The sequence below is a fragment of the Triticum urartu genome, chromosome 3 (assembly GCF_003073215.2).
Source record: "Triticum urartu cultivar G1812 chromosome 3, Tu2.1, whole genome shotgun sequence".
In the NCBI taxonomy this organism is placed as follows: Eukaryota; Viridiplantae; Streptophyta; class Magnoliopsida; order Poales; family Poaceae; genus Triticum; species Triticum urartu.
In genome coordinates, this window is record NC_053024.1 from 57,437,749 (window position 1) to 57,458,709 (window position 20,961).

The window sequence follows — 20,961 nt, forward strand, 5'->3', positions numbered from 1 at the left end:
TTAACGGCGATATTCCCAGCTATCTCACGAACATCAATGTTGACTAATAATAGCTGTTCGTCCAAATACTTTTGAATTAGTAAACAACAACTTACAATGTAGTTTGTTGGCGATTCCCTAGTCCCTAGGGCATCAGCACCAGAAACAGCTAAGTGATACGATATACTGGCATTATGATGCATCAATGACATTGATATGTTGTCTCCTGGAGTATCTGTGGAAGGGGTTGAGGATGCCAAGCTGGGGAAGGGGCCAGTAGTATTCGTAGTATGAAAGCTATTAGCTGGACCAGATGATGATATTTTCTGTTTGTGCTTTCGTCCCTTTTGGTTCTTGGAGACCCGCAAAACCATATTGGAATTGGGGTTTACGAATTTATGAAAACTGGAAGATTTTTCAAAAAGACAGACAAAATGAGATAGTAGAAGCATGCACAAGTGGTTGAAATCAAGACAATTGTTATGCCGTTTCCAAAATCTTGGGTCAACAGACTTACTATTCGTACAGTAGGATCACATATGCAGAGAGCATACTGTCTTGGATGAACAGCACAAGAGTGAACAGTGGTCTCTGTTCACAAGGGCAGAGTGCAAGTTCTTTATGCTATTTGGGTAAGAAGAACCATCAGCTGTATTGAAGAGAAAATAATCGCATACCAGATGGAACATTATCTGGTGCATCAGCTTGTAAGATTTCCATGTGGTAATTTCTTTGATCAATGATGATCGTTGAAAGCTCCCGCTGAACCATATTATGGTAAGCCTGCATTGTCAAATTCTGTTTAGACTTCCACAAAACGAAGAGTTTTCAAGTAAGTGATATAGCACAACCTTTATAACTTGATTAAGCTTGGCACTCAATACTTGGCTAAATTGAGATCCGCTCACTCCATCCCTGCATATTTATATCATGGAAAGAAAGATGACAAGAGAATTCATCATACTATTAGGTTACTCATTAACACAGAAACATGCAGCTGAAACACATGAAAGAACAAATACAACGTTCTTAGTGATGATATCAACGCATTAGAATGTTTTAACACATAAATGAGCAAATGGCAAGCTAATCTTGGAGTTTGGTATGTTGAGGAAATAATTAGTTTGACGAAGCTGAGTCACTCTATCTGTCCATGCCCACGAGTTAATGAAATCCAGAACTTACAAACCTATATGATTATGTCATCTTGAACGAGCATACATATACAAGAAAAAAACATGAAAGGGAATACTTAATCTTAAAGGCAAAAAGCAACCCCTCTAGAGCAAAGTCAATAGTCAATCCTGCAATGCAAACTGACAGCTTCATCATCTAACATAAACATAGGAGTCGTCGCAGAAATATAGACAATAGTATAGGAGAACTTCAATAAAATGCAAATGGCCCAGTAGCTCCAGATATAGTACATAATCTTGAGAAACCCTTTTTCTGTACCTAGCTAATTTAAAGGGGGCTGGCATTTTCTATGTGGTTTAGGACCGATGAAGCATTGCAGATGATACATCTCTACTTTACCCCCTATTGTTTCTTTTCCCCATTTAAGGAAGTGAATTAGGGCAAAAGGAAACTCCCAACATCTTATTTTGCCGATAATCAGAAATATATCTTGGGGAAAACTAAACAGATCATGAAGGCATCGGTATAACTATCATAATGTATGAAAAGATTCCAAAGCATCCATGAAACAGATAATTTGCTAAACTAGCAAGTAGACAACAATAGACCTGAAAATAAATATTTGTGACGGCTTTCTTTACGGACTAGTTTGGTCGAAATCTAGAAGAACCTTGTAATGCAAAGTAACTAAAAATGGTCAACAGGCTTAGAACACCAAGAGATATAAATAACTAACATGGAGTACGACTAAAGGAACATCAGGTGCAAAACAGAAATAATACAGAGAAGAAGATTAGTTTAGAACACCTTCTGTTTATGATAGCATCATCACTTCCATCACCCAGTTGCTTAAAAACAGAATTGATCCTCTCTACCTTCGGAAACTGAGTCGAGATAGATGCCATGTACCTTGGTATCATTGGCCAACATCTGGACCTAACATGCTGTACCAAAAGCAGATTTTATTAACAGTATCACATTGAAGGAAAATACAAATCTCATATTTCCCAAAATGAAAGAATTTCTATCACACACCCTAAGTAAATAAGATACCAAAAATAGAACCTTGGAACTCATGGAATTTGGTATTTGTTCCTTAGGAGTGGTGCACAGACTACTTGCGCTAGCTATTCAAATGTACTGCACAACTGCTTATAAGAGTACTCAAAGGACATCAAACACTATATCTTAACTTAATGCAAATAATGCAGAGAGAACAAAACACACCACGACACTTGATGGTATATCTGCTCAGCCTGGAGAGCCATGTGATAAATCCTTTCCCAATATCAAATATGTGTATCCCATTGACAACTGGAATCATCTTGCGATGCTCCAGTGCCAGTTTAGAGTTCAATCCACCAAGATAATAAACATAAATAAGCATATTATAAAAGAAAGTAACATGTGTCTGAATAAGACAGTTGGATCAAATTATAAGTGGAACAATTAGATGGAGACATTTATATGTACCTTATCACTGATCTTGAGAAGAACATTGGTAAAATACAGACCATTCATCTTATTACTAGGAACAAAACCCATCTCATGAAGTTTCTTCTTCCTCCATGGCCCTTCAATGCAGATAACAAAGTTGGTTATGTCAAGAATCTATGATGCGCAGAAGACAATACTTGTGTAACATATTTTACCATAAATATCACAGTTCCTCCTCTGTGTTAAAACACAAAAGAGAAATACAGGGAGAGCACCTTTGAGTTCTTTTAACATCCTTTCAGCCTTTACAACAAGTGCACATCTGCCGGTTTGGACATCCTCATTCAGTACCTGGAAATGACAAATCAGAGCAATTGAAAACTCATGTTCATCAAACATAAAAAGGGAAAATTGCATACGAAAGATTAGGTTGGTACCGCTGGTGCAGTTGGAGCCCAACCATCAACACGAGTGACTTGTCTCTCTGTTTCAATGGCACAAGAAGAAGAGACTGGATCATCGTCGTATTTGTTACTTTTGCCAGCCTGTAAATTGCATTTTCAGTAACTGAGAAAATAACTCAAAGAGATAATAGTATCAACAGAACCCAGCAAAACCGCAGTAGAAACTACTGCCATAGCCATTCAAGTGCATCTTGACTAATTGATTTCCATCAGATAAATTCACTCAACCATTTCATTGTTAAAAGACCAACCTGGGACAAACTTTGAGTGGGAGAAGTAGAGCTCTGGGCATTATCGCCATCAGGGGCATTGGAGAAGCTCGGCATGTTGTTGACATCAGAGGCAGTACCAGATGAACCCAGGGTATCATCATTATCACCAGGGCCAGCGACCACAAGGTCTGAACTGCCAGAGGGAAGAGGTGGTGGCGGAGCACGGCACTCTAATGTGTAAAAACACCTGATAAGTTGATCGAAATATACTTTACCAACAAATAAAACCATGTGAAAACCAGCTGGCTGTCTTACTATATGGACTGGGCTGAATTCATAGATTTCTTCCGGGCCTAGATTCTCGAACTCATCACCAATCGGGAAACCACCAACAATTGGACGGCCATTGGCTATAATATTCTCGAAGTCACGAAATGTCAGATATGTATACCACCTGACATTTGAGATCTTAATCATCTTCCCACCAGACCATTCTCTTGACCTGGAGTATGCCCTCACTCCATCTCTTTGGAAGATGTTTAGTAACCGTACCGGCCTGTCTTGTATGCTGGAGAAGGCTTCCCTACCATATTCAGCACCTACATCGATCTCATACTGAACTTGATATGTGTCACAATCAAAATAGATGTCTGGCTGCCGGTCGGGCTCTTCGAGAGCTAAGTTTCTGAGGATGTCTTGCTCGGTAGCACTTAGAATGGCACAGAGAGAACATGTTCTTCGGTATTGAGAGCGAACTGAGGCCATAATGTCAACATTGCGGTTGCTGCCTACGAACAAGCATATATGCCATCCGAACTCGTAATTGGGCAAAAGAAGACCTGCCTGTTACAAATTGAAAAAATGGGTGAGTTTGGTAGAAAATTTTCCAAACAGCAACAAGTAACCAAAATATTAAAAAGAGACACAGTACAAAGTACAGATAGGCCCTGAAAACCAAACAAAACACCGACCGTAGAAACCCCTAGGTAAGATAAAACGACAGTTGCTCGCCATAGCCCATTGACGAGCATCTACTCTAGTCTGTTCAATGACTTGTTGGATAGGATTGAAGACATTGTGAAAAACGCTTCTGTTTCTTTCCTGCCAAGTGGATCAGATCAGATATAATCATCATGGAATCCAAAGCCTCCCTTTTGTGCCTTGTAGTCTATTTCTGGCAGAGATCCACCAATCCCTCAAAGCCAGCTTTAAGGAAGGAACGGCCTAATAATGCTGCAAATTATGTTAACGACCAGGATAATTTTGCTATGTTAACCACCTAATGCTCCAAATTATGCTCAAACCAAACACCGTAAGACACGCCTAAACCCCTAAACCCTACAAAACCCCAATAAAACACCATCAAAGGGCACTAAATCCAGCATATGAAGAAAATGATTCTCACCCGAGATGAAGAACTAGCGACCCCTCGATTTCCCTTCGCTTCAACCGCTTCCGCTGCTTGCTCAGGGTTCGCGTCGGGCGAGGGTGAAGGGGAACCATCTCTGATCATCCCCCTTCGCCTCTTCCCCTCCCTCTCCTCCTCGATCATCTCCCGTCGCCTCTTCCCCTCCCTCTCCTCCTCGCCGTCGCCAGCCATTGGACGCGGGGCGCCTCTTCCGCTCGCTGACCTCGCCGGCGTGTGGTGTGGAGGCGAGGGGAATTCGCTCGGCTTCAAGCGAAATGGTGGCGAGCAGGCGAGGGGGGAAATTGTGGAACGACTAGGGGCCGCAGTGCAAAACAGCTGGAACTAGCCTTTTTACCGCTGCAGTTGCACAGGACTGTTTGACTGGTCACTGTGAGGTACCGGTGCCAGAAAATGTGGAAGCGTGTTTCGAACGCAACATGAACTTGTGCTTGTTTGTTTCGCGCAGGCTGTTTTGCCTCTATGTATGGTTTAAATCGGGGGAGACTTTTAGGTGAGATCTTAGGATCAATCCCAAATTTCACATTTGGAGAACACGAAATTTCTGAATCTTTTTGACAACATTTCTATGGGGTATGTCTACAACTCCATGATCAGGACGATAGGGCGATGTCTGGTGCGTCCCGAGCGGCACCCGCGGCGTCCGCCGCGATCCGACCAACGGGGTGCATGGACAGCGGAGGTAGGCAGATCGGCGGCCGGTTCTGGATCCTCACGGGGTCGGATGAGGACGACGACGCCGGCGAGGCGCCGGAGGATTACTCGCCCACGCCGTCAGATGTGATATGCGAGGCATTTCACCCAGGGTATTCGGAGGAGGAGGTGGCCACGATCGTTGACGGTGTCGTGCCGTTGGACGATTCCGCGCGACAAGGACTGCATTCTGAAGAGAGAGTGGAGGTGGTACGCCGGATCATCCACCGGAGGACGACGGCGGTGGCCGCGGGTCGGTCATGGAAAGGCCCCCTTTCGAAGGTATGTCTCAAACCCATTACATTAGCTGATTTTTTCGATTCGGATTCGTGGACTCGCGTAGTACGTAAGAAGAAGAAGGGGAAGGGCAGGATCAACATGCCGCCGCCGGCGCCGGTGACCACCTCCGTGGCTGAGATCCGGGCGGCGAGAGCAGCGCGTTTGAACGTGATCCTGGGCCAGCTTGGGCCGGAGTTGGAGCAGGCTGGTTCTGGACGGGTGGCCCAACATGGGGATGCGCAGGTTGGGCCGACTGCAGCCGCAATTGCTGGGTATGAGGCCCAGGCAATTAGCGATGCGGGTACTGTTGATCCCGTCGAGTGCGTAGCGACGAGTCTACGTGATTCTTCGCTGCCGCCGACTAGGGTTCTTCGTTTTGCCATGCCTGGTTTTCCTTTGTGTGGGATTGGTTAGGCGGTACGCGTTCCTCCTCTTGGCATGGCGGGGGGTCGTGGTGTCGGCCTTCCTGGCCCGAGGCCCTCGGGGGCTGCCGCGGCTGCGCAGGCCGGGCGAGGTGCAGCCGCGCCTGCGGGTCAGCGACCTCCGGTGCCGGCTGGATTGATCGGCCGGGGCGCTGGGGTCGCGCCAGGCCAGCGCCCGACAGGGTTTGGGATAGGGCCGCATCCGGCGTCGGGAGGATCTACTTCGACGGGACCGCGACCGGTGGCGCCCCTCGGGATAGCTATGGCGGGTCGGGAGCTGCACCGGTTGGGCAGCGGCCACCTGCGCCCGGCGCTGCTGTCGGCATGCAACGCAAGCAGCCTCCGGCGTAAGGGCAACAGCCAAGGGCACCGCCCCCTCATGTGGCTGCTAGGCCACCTCAGATACGTTCTGGGCCGGTGCAGACCACGACGGCGCAGCAAGGGGAAGGTGTTGGCGCGGGACTCAACTGTGCTCATACTGCGGTGCCCCGGGGTTAGTGGGGCAATGATGGCATCGACGCGTATGGCGAGGGTCAGCATCGCGGCTCTTCCTCGGCCGGCGGTGGGCGAGGCTATGCCTGGCAGAGTGATGGAATGGCTGAAAGACCGTTTCTTGGACCTCCAGGTGGCTTCGTCGAGGGCGCTTCTGGCCCGGATCGCTGGCCGAGAGGTGGTTTCCGAGGACATCGCGGTGGTCGCGGTGGGAGGAACCGGTTCCGACAACCTCCTCCATCGACGGTCATGGCAGAGCCCACGGCCTCTTCTGAGATGACTGCGACTGGAGAGACGGCTGTTCTGTCCGGTCAGGCTATGGAGGTGGTGACGGCGCTGGCCGCTGCTGAGATTCCGGTGTCTGAGCCAGTAGTGCCGACTGCTTCTCATGCTGCTGACCAGTCTGAGGGTGAGAGAGCTTCTAAGTGGGCTCGGAAAAAAGAAAAGATGATGTGTTATCGGTGTGGTGAGCGAGGCCATTTTATTGCTGAGTGTGTTACTGAGCTTTGTGACACCTGCCTCAGACCAGCGCACGGCACGGGAGAGTGCCCAATACTGAGAGATCAGATGCCGAGTATCACAATTTATGGTTTCTGTTGTGCCGAGCTGATGTTCTTTGAGTCTCCCTGTGCGGAGGAGGTCCCTGAGGAGGCTCAGAGCTTGACTACAGGTGTGCTCAAAGCCACGAAAGGTGAAGTTTCTGAGGCTCAGATAATTAAGCGACTCAAGGAGTTGGCTCCGGGGGACTTTCAGTGGGAGCTTATTCGCCTTGAGGACAACAACTATAAGGTTGAGTTTCCGACTACAGAGGACTTGGAGCGTCTTCTCAGTTTTGGGCTATGTGGAGTTCCCAGAACTGAGTGCATTCTTGAGTTTCTTGAGTGGAAGAAGGTGGAGCCGCAGGGAATGCCACTCACTCAGGTTTGGTTGAGGTTCTCGGGAGTCCCATCTAAGTTGATTCGGGATGTTCGGGTTGCTGCAAGTTTGGGGATTCTGGTTGGCAGACCTGAGAGAGTTGATATGCCCTTTACTCGGGCCAACGGGGTGGCTAGGGTGTTGGTGAGTGTGTTGGATATAGAGTTCGTTCCTGATGTCGTCAAGTGGATGCATAAGGGCCTCGTGTATAACATTGATATTGAGTTTGAGGATTCTGAGTTCTTCGCTGAGGCTTTGGCTGAGATGGATGTGGATAGGCATGATAAGAACGATGGCTCAGGTAACTCGGAGGCTCGACAGGGGGATGATGGGCATGAGTTGCCCAATGGCCCGGTGCTGAACCTCAGACGCCCGGAAATGGAGAGGCTCCTTCTACGACTGTACCTATGAGTACCTTGAGATTCAGTTCTTTTCCGTCTGCTTCCGCGCCACTGTAACATCCCAAATTTTTAATTTGGAATGTTATGCATTAGATCATCATTGCATATCATATTCTATTGCATTTTGGTTGATCCTAGAAATTCTAAGCAACTCAAGGACCCACGGAGAGAGTTGGGGATTTCGTTATTTTCATATTTGAGTTTTTCTCGAATTATGAAAAGAGGATCGTTTGATTTATTTTTATTTCTCTGAAATATTTCTATTATTAAAAATAAAAGAGAGGGGATAAAATGACTTCCTCAAAATAAATAAATATCATAGATTTAATATTAAAATCAAATAATATTTTATTCGGAGTTTTATCGCTATTTTATTTTGAATTAGGAAAAATATGCGTTTTTCAAAATTATTTTAGGCCCGAATAAATGTTCATCTTGTCCGGCTTATTTTTAGAGGACGGGGAAAATTTATTTCGGGATTTTTGGAGTCCGTTTAGTATTTCTTTTCTTTCTTTTTCTGCACGTCCTAATTGTTTAAAAAAACGCGAACCGACCTAACCGGGCCGTGTCCGTCTAGGACTCTCGGCCCGGCCGGCCTTATAAGTCGGGGGAGCCGCCCCTCAGCCCACCCCGAAACCCTAGCCGCCGCACGCCGCCGCCGCCGCACGCCGTCGCCGCTGCCGGTAACCGCCGTCGCAGCTGTCGGTTTTCTACGGAAAAACCGATCGGTTTTTCTTTAGAACCCGTGGTTTTATTTTTTTAGTAAATTGGATTATTTTTTTCCAGTTTAGTTAATTAGCGGACGTTCGTCCGTACGTTCGTTTTTACGAATGGTTTTCACCGTTTAGCCGCAGACAGCGAACGTTCGTTCGTTAGCCTGTTCGTCAGTTTTTCTTTTTCTCGGATTTTCTGTGATTATTTTTGATCGCAATTTCTGATCCGATTTTCGTTTTAGTATAGCTTTTTGCTCGTTTTTCGGAATCAGGCGATTCAAGCGCCTAGAGTTTTGTCTCGAAACCCTCTTTCCCGTTTAACCAACTTAAAAAAGTTTTTGATACTGTAAAATTTGACTTTAGTCCAGAATAGTAAATGAAGCTTGTTTCTTTCGCCGTTTGAGTTTTGTTGCTTCGTTTGATTTGCTTCTTTTTGCAAACCGGAGTTCTTAAGTTGAACTTTCTGGTTAGATATCTTATTTGATTTTTACCCGTGCCCTTGCTTGATTGCTTATTGTATGCTTGTTTGTTTGCGATAGAGTACCCGGAGTGTGAAGCGTGCTACTACGAGTCTCTAGGTTTCGCGGATCATCAGCAAGGCAAGTAACACTTTGATCATACCTCTTACTACCCAGTTTAATTGCATTAGATCAACCCTCAAACAATTGCATGGTTAGGATCTGAATTAAATTGTGGGTTGGAAGTAGTTGAGGTAGTACCTATTCACCTGTTATTACCAAACCTTGGGAGTTACTTCTACGTTATGCTTATATTGCCATGCTATGCTCGTAGACGTGGATTGGGTTTGAGTGTATTTCATGAGAGATGTGAGATTGTTAATTAATGATTCAACTTAAGGTGGCAACTTTAATACACATCTGGGTGGATTGAGGCACCTGGGTTTTCCAGTGATTGCCTGTATTTTTGGAAATCCCGGGGTACCGTGTGATTCTCCTATGGACCGCCACCCAGGCTCAAAGGGATCATAAGATTATTCATACTGGAAACTTCTGTGTGCAGCCACAAGCTATTATGGGCTCTAGCATAGTTGATTAAGTTGTGTGAACTCTTACAATGGTAGACTAGCAGATGTAGGGGAATGTAGGTGTACCGGTCTACCCATCGTAAGGTGCTAACGCTTCTGAAAGACTGTGTCTCGGTCATTCGTTTCTCAAACACCATGTAGTGCGAGAAATCCAACGGAGGAGATCGAGTCTTGTGGGGAAAAGTGCACAAACCTCTGCAGAGTGTACAAACTAATCATGATTAGCCGTGTCCCCGGTTATGGACATCTTGAGTATCTAGTCTTTGGATTATCATGTGGATCTCATCACTCTTAATTTAATTGGATGGGTTATTGTTAATTACTTTTAATTGGGATTGAGAGGGGGTTTACCTTCTCAATGTTTATCAACCACCATGATAGTTAAATAAAACATATTCCTTTGCAGTAGGGAAAAATTGGCTTTTCGCAAAACATATTAACCCTACAGCCTCCACCAGCCATATATGCATGTAGTGATAGCATTATTCTGTTCATTACTCTTTCGTGTTACATTGCCAGCATATTCCATGTGCTGACCCATTTTCGGGCTGCAACGTATCATGTTGCAGACTTTTCATACGACGAGTAAGGAGCCTTAGGTCGTGGTCTTTCACTCAGTGATGCTATTGGAGTTGATGGACTCACTTTATCTTCCAAGCCTTTCGCTGTTATCGTATTAGATGGCCTTAAGCCATATTTATTGTAATAAGTTCTCTTTTGAGACATTCAATGTAATAAGTGTGTGATTGCTACTCTGTTATAAATCCTTCGAGTACTGTGTGTGTCAGCATTACCGATCCAGGGATGACACTTATGCACAGAGATCAGACGGTTTGAGGTCTGGTCGCTACAAAGATGGTATCAGAGCACACGCTGACTGTAGGACACGACCACTAAGCTAAAGCCCTAGACCACTACTCTCTTCTCATTTCTAACTCCTCTCCATTTTCTACCCTTTAGGATGGCGGATCCAAGGATCAAATTCATGCAACCGGATGAAGACACCCCTTTTGGACGCCACTTGAAGGAAGTTACTAGGTACCTGAACATTGGAATACCAAGCTTCACCGGGACCTACAATGCCATCTTACCAGAAGAGGAGCGCTGGATGATTCAAGTTCAAGTTCCAGGAAGGACATTCATGCCAGTCACTGAACCCATAGAGTTTTTTTTTGATGCACCCACCTGGAGTCTAGGAAAGAGTATGGAAGCTCACATCACCATGGACGCATTGGTGAAGTCTACCACAATGATCTTAAGGACACTATCTACCAGATTTGTGGGCGCCAAGATGAGCAATGGGAGTTGATCAGCACCAGGAAGGATAGATCGATTGCCTCTTTAATCCAGGACTTAAACCAGCATATTCGTCGCCAGGAGAACCAGATGTGCGCAGGCATGATGGATTTGAAGAAAGCAATGACAAGAATCTCAGAACTGGAGGAAGAACTCAAGGCTACACACGAGGATTATATGGAGGAAATCGTCGCACTAGTGGAGAAGAATGACGACCTGACCAGGAAGCTAGGAGTTTTCATTGGAGACCCTGTGCCAGGAGGAGAAGATGACAGTTCGACTTGCCCGGAGAACTACATCATCATCGACGACACCGACTCGGACCCTGACGATAGCGATGATGATTTTGTTGATGAAGCTGGAGCAGATATCATGGAGTCTTCGACCGAGCAATTTTTCTAGTAGACCACCAGATCAGTAGTAGTATTCCACCATGTATATAGCATAGTCCAAGCACTTTTGTGACGATAGTTCTAGACCGATTGTATGCTTTGTTTGATTGATTGAGTGATATGTTTGTGTTTGTCTCATGTGCATATGGGTAGTGTTTTCCCTCTAGAACTCATTCTATTCTGTCTTCTCATCTTTTCTAAAGACCCAGCAAATGTCTCCGAGACGCGACAATGGATTTGCTTTTTCACCGGAGCTCACTCAGTTGATCCAGCAGCAGAATGCATTGATGCAGATACTAGTCCAGAATCAGAACCAAGGGAACAACAACAACAACCCACCACCACCACCAGTTGACCACTTAGCCCGTTTTCTTAGGCTGAATCCGCTGGTGTTCTCCAGTAGCACCAAGCGGATTGTTGCAGATGATTGGCTCCGCAAGATTGAGAGGGAGTTGACTACTGCAGGATGCACAGATGCGGAGAGAGTGCGTTTTGCCGCACATCAGCTTGATGGACCCGCATCATCTTGGTGGGAGAATTTTATAGTCACTTACACTATTGACACTGTGACATGGGACCAGTTTCAGCAGGCTTTTTGCACTGACCATGTTTCAGCAGGAGCTATGGCCATGAAGAAGCGTGAGTTTCGCAACTTACGCCAAGGAGGGCGCACTGTTGGCCAATATGTGGATGAGTTTAGTAAGTTAGCACGTTATGCCCCAGATGATGTTGCTACAGATGCTGCTAAGAAGGAGAAATTTTTGGAGGGACTGAATGATGAGCTGAGCATGCAGTTGATGGTGGCAAATTTCAATAACTACCAGGAGTTGGTAGATAGAGCTCTCATGCTTGAAGGGAAGCAGCAGCAGATTGACAACCGCAAGAGGAAGTATGGACAGGGGAAGTATAATTCTGGAGCCCAGCAGATACCCCGTTATACCCCGAACTCGGGAGGACTTGTTCATAACCATGGAGGCCACACTCATAATGGAGGAAGTTCGCACAACCATAGTGGCCCCAAGAATGGAAATGGTAATGGAGGAAGTAGCGGACAGAACCGTTCCAACCCGGCAACACCTGCCAAGAAGGATCTAAGCCACGTGACTTGCTACAAGTGCCAGAAGACCGGACATTACGCTAATGAATGTCCTGAAGCTAAGAATGGAAATGGCAATGGAAGCTCTGGGAAGAAGCCCAACCATTTCAACAGGGGATAGGTGAACCACATTAACGTGGAGGAGGTTGAATCACAACCAGATGCAGTAATATGTAAGTTTTTGGTTAAGTCATTTACTGCAGTTGTACTTTTCGATACTGGTGCATCACATTCATACATATCAAGGGGATTCGTGGATAAGTCTAAACTACCAACCCAAGCCCTTAGGTCACCCATGTTAGTAACCTCGCCAGGAGCAGAGTATATGGCTAGCCTATGGTGTGATCGGTTACCATTAAGGATTGGTAACTACTTGTTCCCCTCAGACCTAATAGTATTGGAGTCACAAGGATTGGATGTGATATTAGGCATGGATTGGCTGGGAACATTGATTGCGCTAGTAAGTCGATTTTGCTCACCACCCCAGAGGGAAGAAGGATCAAGTATGTATCCCGGCATGTGCCGAATAGGACTCAAGTAAATTCCTTATCAGGAGTTGTACAGGAGGAAGTACCGGTGGTAAAGGATTTTCCGGATGTATTTCCAGAAGAGTTGCCTGGCATGCCACCTGATAGAGACATTGAGCTTTTGATTGAGCTTTTGCCAGGCACAGGGCCAATATCTAAGAGACCGTACATGATGCCTGCAAAGGATTTGGAAGAGATTAAGAAGCAGATTAAGGAGTTATTGGATAAGGGATATATTCGCCCAAGTTCGTCACCTTGGGGATCACCAGTACTTCTAGTGGAAAAGAAGGATGTATCGTTAAGGATGGTTGTTAACTATCGAGGATTGAATGAGGTGACGATCAAGAATAAGTACCCACTACCGATGATCAATGATTTGATTGATCAATTGCAAGGAGCTAAGGTGTTTTCCAAGATCGATTTGCGATCAGGGTATCACCAGTTGAAGATTAGAGAGCAGGACATACCTAAGATAGCTTTTACCACAAGATATGGGTTGTATGAGTATACCGTTATGTCATTTGGTCTGACTAACACACCTGCCTATTTTATGAACATGATGAACAAAGTGTTTATGGAGTTTTTGGATAAGTTCGTCATAGTGTTCATTGCTGATATTCTGGTTTACTCGAAGAATGAGGAAGAACATAAAGAACATTTGCGTTTGGTACTTGGGAAGCTCAGAGAACACCAGTTATACGCGAAATTCAGCAAGTGTGAGTTTTGGCTGAAGGAAGTTGGATTTCTTGGACATGTTATATCCGGAGAAGGAATAGCAGTAGACCCCACCAAAGTTGTCACTGTGACAAATTGGGAATCACCCACGACTGTTGGAGAGATCCGGAGTTTTCTCGGACTCGCAGGATACTACCGGAGGTTCATTGAGAATTTCTCAAGGATTGCAAAACCCATGACGGAGTTGTTGAAGAAGGACACCAAATTCAATTGGACTGAGGAATGTGAGGCCAGTTTTCAGGAGTTGAAGAGACGCTTGGTTACATCGCCAGTGTTGATACTTCCAGATCAACGCAAGGATTATGAAGTATATTGCGACGCTTCTCGTCGAGGACTTGGAGCCGTGCTTATGCAGGAGGGAAGAGTTGTTTCATATGACTCACGACAGCTTAAACCCCATGAGTTAAATTACGCTACACATGATTTGGAGTTAGCAGCCGTAGTGCATGCGTTGAAGACATGGAGACATTTTCTCATCGGAAACCATTGTGAGGTGTACACGGATCACAAAAGTTTGAAGTATATCTTCACGCAGAAGGAGTTGAATCTCAGACAGAGGAGATGGTTGGAGCTCATCAAGGATTATGATATGAGATTGCATTATCATCCCGGAAAGGCTAACGTAGTAGCCGATGCGTTGAGCCACAAAAGTCATGTAAATACTCTCATGACCGGAGATTTGCCCAAGGAGTTAGCAGAAGACCTTCGCGAGCTATGTTTGGAGATAGTTCTGAGAGGCTATGTAGCAGCATTGGAAATTCAGTCTACCTTGATGGATAAGATCAGAGAAGCTCAGAAGACGGACAAGGAGATTGCCGATAAAAAGGAAAGGATGAGTAAAGGAAAGGCCAAGGGATTTCGTGAGGATGAGCATAATACTTTATGGTTTGAAGACCGCGTATATGTGCCCAATGATCAGGAGATCAGGAAGTTGATTCTGCAAGAGGCCCATGATTCGCCATATTCGATTCACCCAGGAAATACCAAGATGTATCTGGATTTGAAGGACAGTTTCTGGTGGACCGGTATGAAGAAGGATATTGCGGAGTATGTAGCAGTTTGTGATGTATGTTAGAGAGTGAAGGCAGAACATCAGAAGCCAGTAGGATTGCTACAGCCATTGCCAATACCCGAATGGAAGTGGGATAAACTAGGCATGGATTTTATCACGGGATTGCCCAGAACTCGTTCAGGCTATGACTCGATATGGGTTGTAGTCGATCGACTGACGAAAGTAGCTCATTTCATCCCAGTGAAGACCACTTACACCAGTGCTAAGTTGGCAAAGATATATATGACCAGGATCGTATGTCTACATGGAGTTCCAAGGACCATAGTATCAGGTAGAGGAACCCAGTTTACCTCAAAGTTTTGGAATCAGTTGCATGAAACTTTGGGAACCATGCTAGAGTTTAGTACAACATTCCACCCGCAGACAGATGGATAGACTGAGAGAGTCAATCAAATTCTAGAAAACATGCTGAGAGCTTGTGCATTGGATTATGGATCTAGTTGGGACGATAATTTGCCTTATGTAGAGTTCTCTTATAACAACAGTTATCAAGCCAGTTTGAAGATGGCCCCTTTCGAAGCACTGTACGGAAGGAGATGCAGAACACCATTGTTGTGGGACGAAGTTGGAGACCGACAATTATTTGGACCAGATTTGATTAAAGAGTCTAAGGAGAAGGTTAAGCTGATTCGCGATAGACTCAAGGTAGCCTAGTCTAGGCAGAAGAGTTATGCGGATTCTAAACGCAAGGATACAGTCTACGAAGTCGGAGACCGAGTGTATCTTCGAGTATCACCACTTCGAGGAGTGAAACGTTTTGGAGTTAAGGGAAAGTTAGCACCACGTTTTGTGGGACCATACAGAGTTTTGGAACGTATGGCAGAAGTGGCTTACAAATTGAAATTACCCGAAGGATTGTCCGGTGTTCACGACGTGTTCCACGTTTCTCAGTTGAAGAAGTGCCACGCGGAGATGGCTGATATTCCTCCAAGAGATACAATGCCGCTTGAAGCAATACAGTTGGATAGTGATTTGATGTATGAGGTGAAACCAGTCAAGATACTCGAGTTTGCCAGCCGAGTTACGCGCAATAAGGTTATCAATTTTTGCAAGGTTCAGTGGAGTCACCATACCGAGGATGAAGCCACTTGGGAGCGAGAGGAAGACTTACGGAAGGATCACTCTCACCTATTTTCTAGCCAACCCGAATCTCGAGGGCGAGATTCATCTTAAGGGGGGTAGGTTTGTAACATCCCAAATTTTCAATTTGGAATGTTATGCATTAGATCATCATTGCATATCATATTTTATTGCATTTTGGTTGATCCTAGAAATTCTAAGCAACTCAAGGACCCATGGAGAGAGTTGGAGATTTCGTTATTTACATATTTGAGTTTTTCTCGAATTATGAAAAGAGGATCTTTGATTTAATTTTATTTCTCTGAAATATTTCTATTATTAAAAATAAAAGAGAGGGGATAAAATGACTTTCTCAAAATAAAGAAATATCAGAGATTTAATATTAAAATCAAATAATACTTTATTCGGAGTTTTATCGCTATTTTATTTTGAATTAGAAAAATATGTGTTTTTCAAAATTACATTCTAGGCCCAAATAAATGTTCATCTTGTCCGGCTTATTTTTAGAGGACGGGGAAAATTTATTTCGCGATTTTTGGAGTCCGTTTAGTATTTCTTTTCTTTCTTTTTCTGCATGTCTGAATTGTTTAAAAAAACGCGAACCGACCTAACCAGGCCGTGTCCGTCTAGGACTCTCGGCCCGGCCGGCCTTATAAGCCGGGGGAGCCGCCCCTCAGCCCACCTCGCACCCCGCCCGAAACCCTAGCCGTTGCACGCCGCCGCCGCCCGAGCCGCGCGCTGCCGCTGCCGCTGCCCGCGCGCCCTGCCGCGGCACGCTACCGCCGCCATTCCGCCGCTGCCGGTAACCGCCGCCGCCGCCGTCGGTTTTCTACGGAAAAACCGATCGGTTTTTCTTTAGAACCTGCGGTTTTATTTTTTTAGTAGATTGGTTTATTTTTTCCGGTTTAGTTAATTAGCGGACGTTCGTCCGTACATTCGTTTTTACGAACGGTTTTCACCGTTTAGCTGCAGACAGCGAACGTTTGTTCGTTAGCCTGTTCGTCAGTTTTTCTTTTTCTCGGATTTTCCGCGATTATTTCCGATCGCGATTTCTGATCCGATTTTCGTTTTAGTATAGCTTTTCGCTCGTTTATCGGAATCAGGCAATTCAAGCACGTAGAGTTTCATCTCGAAACCCTCTTTCCGTTTAACCAACTTAAAAAAGTTTTTGATACTGTAAAATTTGACTTTAGTCCAGAATAGTAAACAAAGCTTGTTTCTTTCGCCGTTTGAGTTTTGTTGCTTCGTTTGATTTGATTCTTTTTGCAAACCGGAGTTCTTAAGTTGAACTTTCTGGTTAGATCTCTTATTTGATTTTTACCTGTGCCCTTGCTTGATTGCTTATTGTATGCTTGTTTGTTTGCGATAGAGTACCCGGAGTGCGAAGCGTGCTACTACGAGTCTCTAGGTTTCGCGGATCATCAGCAAGGCAAGTAACACTTTGATCATACCTCTTACTACCCATTTTTATTGCATTCACTACTAGGAAAAGGCATGCTAGTGGTGCACCAAATTTGCCTTCTAATGGCGCACTACCGGTGCGCCACTGGCATCACGCCATTAGAATTAAATTCTAATGGCGCATCACTAGTGCGCCATTAGTATCTGGTGTTCTAATGGCGCACCACGTAGTGCGCCATTAGTATAGCCTGCAGTGCACCATTAGAATGCCTCCTAGGGGGGCCATATGTACCCACGTGCTTTGGCATTCTAATGGCGCACCAGCAGTTAATGCGCCATTAGTGTGATGATCACAGTGCGCCATTAGTGTCTTGTGTGGTGCGCCATTAGTATGAATATTAGGTTTATTTTTTTTTGCTTTTCTGATTTTTGCACAGGTTACAAAATATATTATTGGACAGAATATAGACAGCAGCACACAGCAACATCAGATTCATCGAATACAATAGAAGATTAGTCTCCGAATACAATTCATCATATTAGTCTCCGAATTCAAAAGACCGAACAAAGATAAAACATTACAAGTCTCAAGACCGCGAGTATCGAGTTTGCCTTCACATTACAAGTCGATATCGATCATCTAAACTACCATCACATAGAAGTGAGCTGTGGTCATCACGATGAGCATCATCGCGATCAAACTGGTCTTCATCCGGTTCCTCCAACGCTCCCTCCTCTCTCCCGCTAGATAGCGGGCGTATCTACATTCGGCCTCCGCCCTAGTGGTGTACCCTTTGTAACTGTTACCGCTAAAACGGTGAACCTGTCTCCGACACTCCTCCCAGTTGTCGTAGACTCCGGGAACCTTACCCTTGTACACGACATACGACGGCATCTCTATGCACAAGCCAAACAATAGACAATACATAAGCAATATGTAAGTATGCAACAAAAGGATCGGAAGAGAAAAGCAAGACATTAATAGCATGATTCATGGTCCTACTAATAAATAGCATCGATTACATCTAAGTTGAACGACTGTCCAAACCAAAGAGACATACGAATTCATTAAAGTATAATTACAACATGAGCCAATCAATGTTTCAGAACTACACATCACTACTTTCGACTCGACTCATCGGACAGGAACGTGGATGAAGCCACCGTCTGTCGTGATGGTCATGAAATCGCAGTCGTTGTCACCCTACATTTGTAGCGTTTCATCTATCTCACTGTTGGACGATTGATATCTGAGGAAGAACTGCCCCGAGGTATGAAGGACATCTTGATGGATGATGTCCGCAAACTCCGAATGGATGCGAAAGAATTCTTGTCTGAGGTCCATGTCCTGGACTGCCGACAAGCTCGCGGCCCAATCTTTGAGATTATCTGGTAGCAGAAGTTGATGATGGTCCCTTACGATCGCCCGCATGTGATGGAGGGCGTAGTAGGCATCCTTCTGACCACCAGGCGGCTGCTTGACGCAGCAGAACTTCGTATTGTGTGAGAACATGTGCTTGTCGTACTTACGAACTGCCCTGGTGAAGGTGCCTCCAGATTTGGTGTAGCCGGGGAGAACATCATCAAGAACTTTCTTAACATTTGTGTAGTCTATGTTGGAGTTACGGTTCGGGTCGAAATACGTGGCCATGGAATATTTCGGGCTTAAGAGGATGAGTGTGCAATGTGTGTCACTGCACAGAACACGGAATGTTAGAAAAAAAAGAACGATCGAAATCTAAGAAATCATATGTTACGGGGTGGTTAAGGGATGACTTACTCGGGAAAGTAAGCCACAAGGAAGTTATCCTTATCTAGGTTTGCCAGAATGACGCCTTCGAGGTGTGAACTCGCAACTTGGCGGTCCCCAGCGCTGCTCAAGTGCTTGGCACGCATGTAGAAGGGGTCGACTATCACGATGTCCGGGGTCTTGTCTCTAATGATCCGCATCTCCATACTCAGCGAAAACAGCCAAACGAAGGTGTAGTGCAGTGGATGAAGGTTAAACATAGCAAAGATGTCATCAAACCGCAGGACGATCGTACCCCCGATGTCGCCATCCACAAAGCCCTTGCCCTCTGGCACCTTGGCCACGAAAACCGGGTATGCCACATCCTTCTCTCTGAGACGCCGCTTCTCCAAAGAAAGAACACTGTCGTGCAGACTCCGCATAGCACCAGTTGCAGCATTCAGCATATTTGGCGGTAGCATCGCCCTACCCGCCACATGCACCCTCCTCGAGATATCCTTAGGTGAAGGTGGCCCGTCCTGAGCATGGATCGAACTCGGTGCCGGCTGGCTCGCACCAGCGCCCTTGTTAGTCTTTCGTTTCCGTCCCTTCTTCTTGATCTCCTGTAATGGGACCGAGTTCTGCTCACAGACCGCCTTCTTGAGCGTGTTGGGGCTGATAATATTTCGCAGCTTAGCTATCTGAGGCTCGGTGAAGGCGGGAGCTGGAGGCGTGTCCCGAGAACTGAACGCCAGACGACGCCTGTTGCAATTGGAATCCTCCGCCGGACCAGCTAGATCGCGGTGGTCTTGGTTGGGTTCTTGAGAAAGAGGCCCGCAGAACTCGTCAGCGTACCCATGTTCGGCAAAGTACTTATCAACGTTGGTAAATGTACCGTCGTTGTTGTCGTCGCTATCCGGATCCTGTGCCATAGGGCTGTCCGGATCCTGTGCCATAGGGATGTCCGGCAGGTCCGGTAGCGTTGTGGCGTTCTTGCCATGGCTTGGCGCCGGCACGACTGGCGGTCTTGTCTGTGGGGTGGTGTCCCCCGCCCCCAAACGAATCTAGCTCTTCGGCCAAAGCAGGGGCCAGTTTACGCAGGCGCTGAGGGTCATCTCATCTTCTTCGTCGGCCCCAGCGAGTCGAATCGGAGGTAACAGCTCGTCGCAGCCTGGCAGCACCCGAACCACTTCAACCCTATACATTGTGGGTGGCATCGGATTACCGTGGAACATGGGGTTGCCCGGTTGAACGATTCTGCCCTTGGCGACATCGACCAACTCGGCGCCCACGAAGTGTAGAAGAGTGCAAGGAACGTCGACGGTGCCCTGCGAAAACATGTACAGGGTGTCAGGGATGCCCAGTCAAAGGCAAGGAGATGAAGTCATCGGCCGAGAGGCTTAGTTACCATGATGCCGTCGAGCTCGGCTAATGTCGAGGCACCGCCAACGGCGGGCATGCAACTGATGGAGGGGGCGCTTGTTGGCGAGGTGCCGGCCGGCGTACACCTGGGTGCATTAAGCTCCAATGCCCGTGCCGGCACTGGAGACACGAATACCGCCTCCGCCGGAGACACCAATGGCGCCGCCGCCGGAGACACCAATGGCGTCGCCTGCGCGCTGTGCGAGTTGCTGGCCGTGAAGCTGGGAACTGGGGGAGGCCCCTGTTGGCCGCCCGCAATCCACGTCGTCAGCCCATGAATCAACGTAGGCACCATGGCGTTGAGCGTCGTTCCAAGTTGTTGTTGCACTTGCTCTTGGACAAGCTCCGGAATCCGCGCCACTTGTGCCTTGAGTTCTTCAACCTCGCGCGTCTGGCTTTCCGAACTGGTCTTTTTCTCCTTCCGCACACCAGCGGTATAGTATGACCCCCATTTTGTGGACAAGCCTTTGTCGGCCACACGACCAGCTGACGTCGGCTTAGTGAGCTTATCCTTGTTTTTCATTATGTTCAACGCCCTATTTAAAGGGGTGTCGAAAGGGGAGCTCTTAGATGACCCCACGCTACTGCTTTCAGTG

The 20,961-nt window shown here is 46.2% G+C and overlaps 1 protein-coding gene across 1 annotated transcript; it reads right to left on the reverse strand.

The window, feature by feature from the left end:
* Positions 1-244: 244 nt before the first annotated feature.
* On the reverse strand, positions 245-4,948 carry LOC125546649. The gene is made up of 10 exons (XM_048710826.1): positions 4,635-4,948; positions 3,269-4,072; positions 2,991-3,098; positions 2,769-2,904; positions 2,590-2,690; positions 1,924-2,060; positions 831-894; positions 657-762; positions 497-570; positions 245-384 (listed from the first exon to the last, which is right to left on the reverse strand). Exons 1-10 carry the CDS (start codon positions 4,827-4,829, stop codon positions 376-378), a joined length of 1,734 nt encoding a protein of 577 aa, XP_048566783.1. The 5' UTR covers positions 4,830-4,948; the 3' UTR covers positions 245-375.
* Between the last annotated feature and the right edge of the window lie 16,013 nt (positions 4,949-20,961).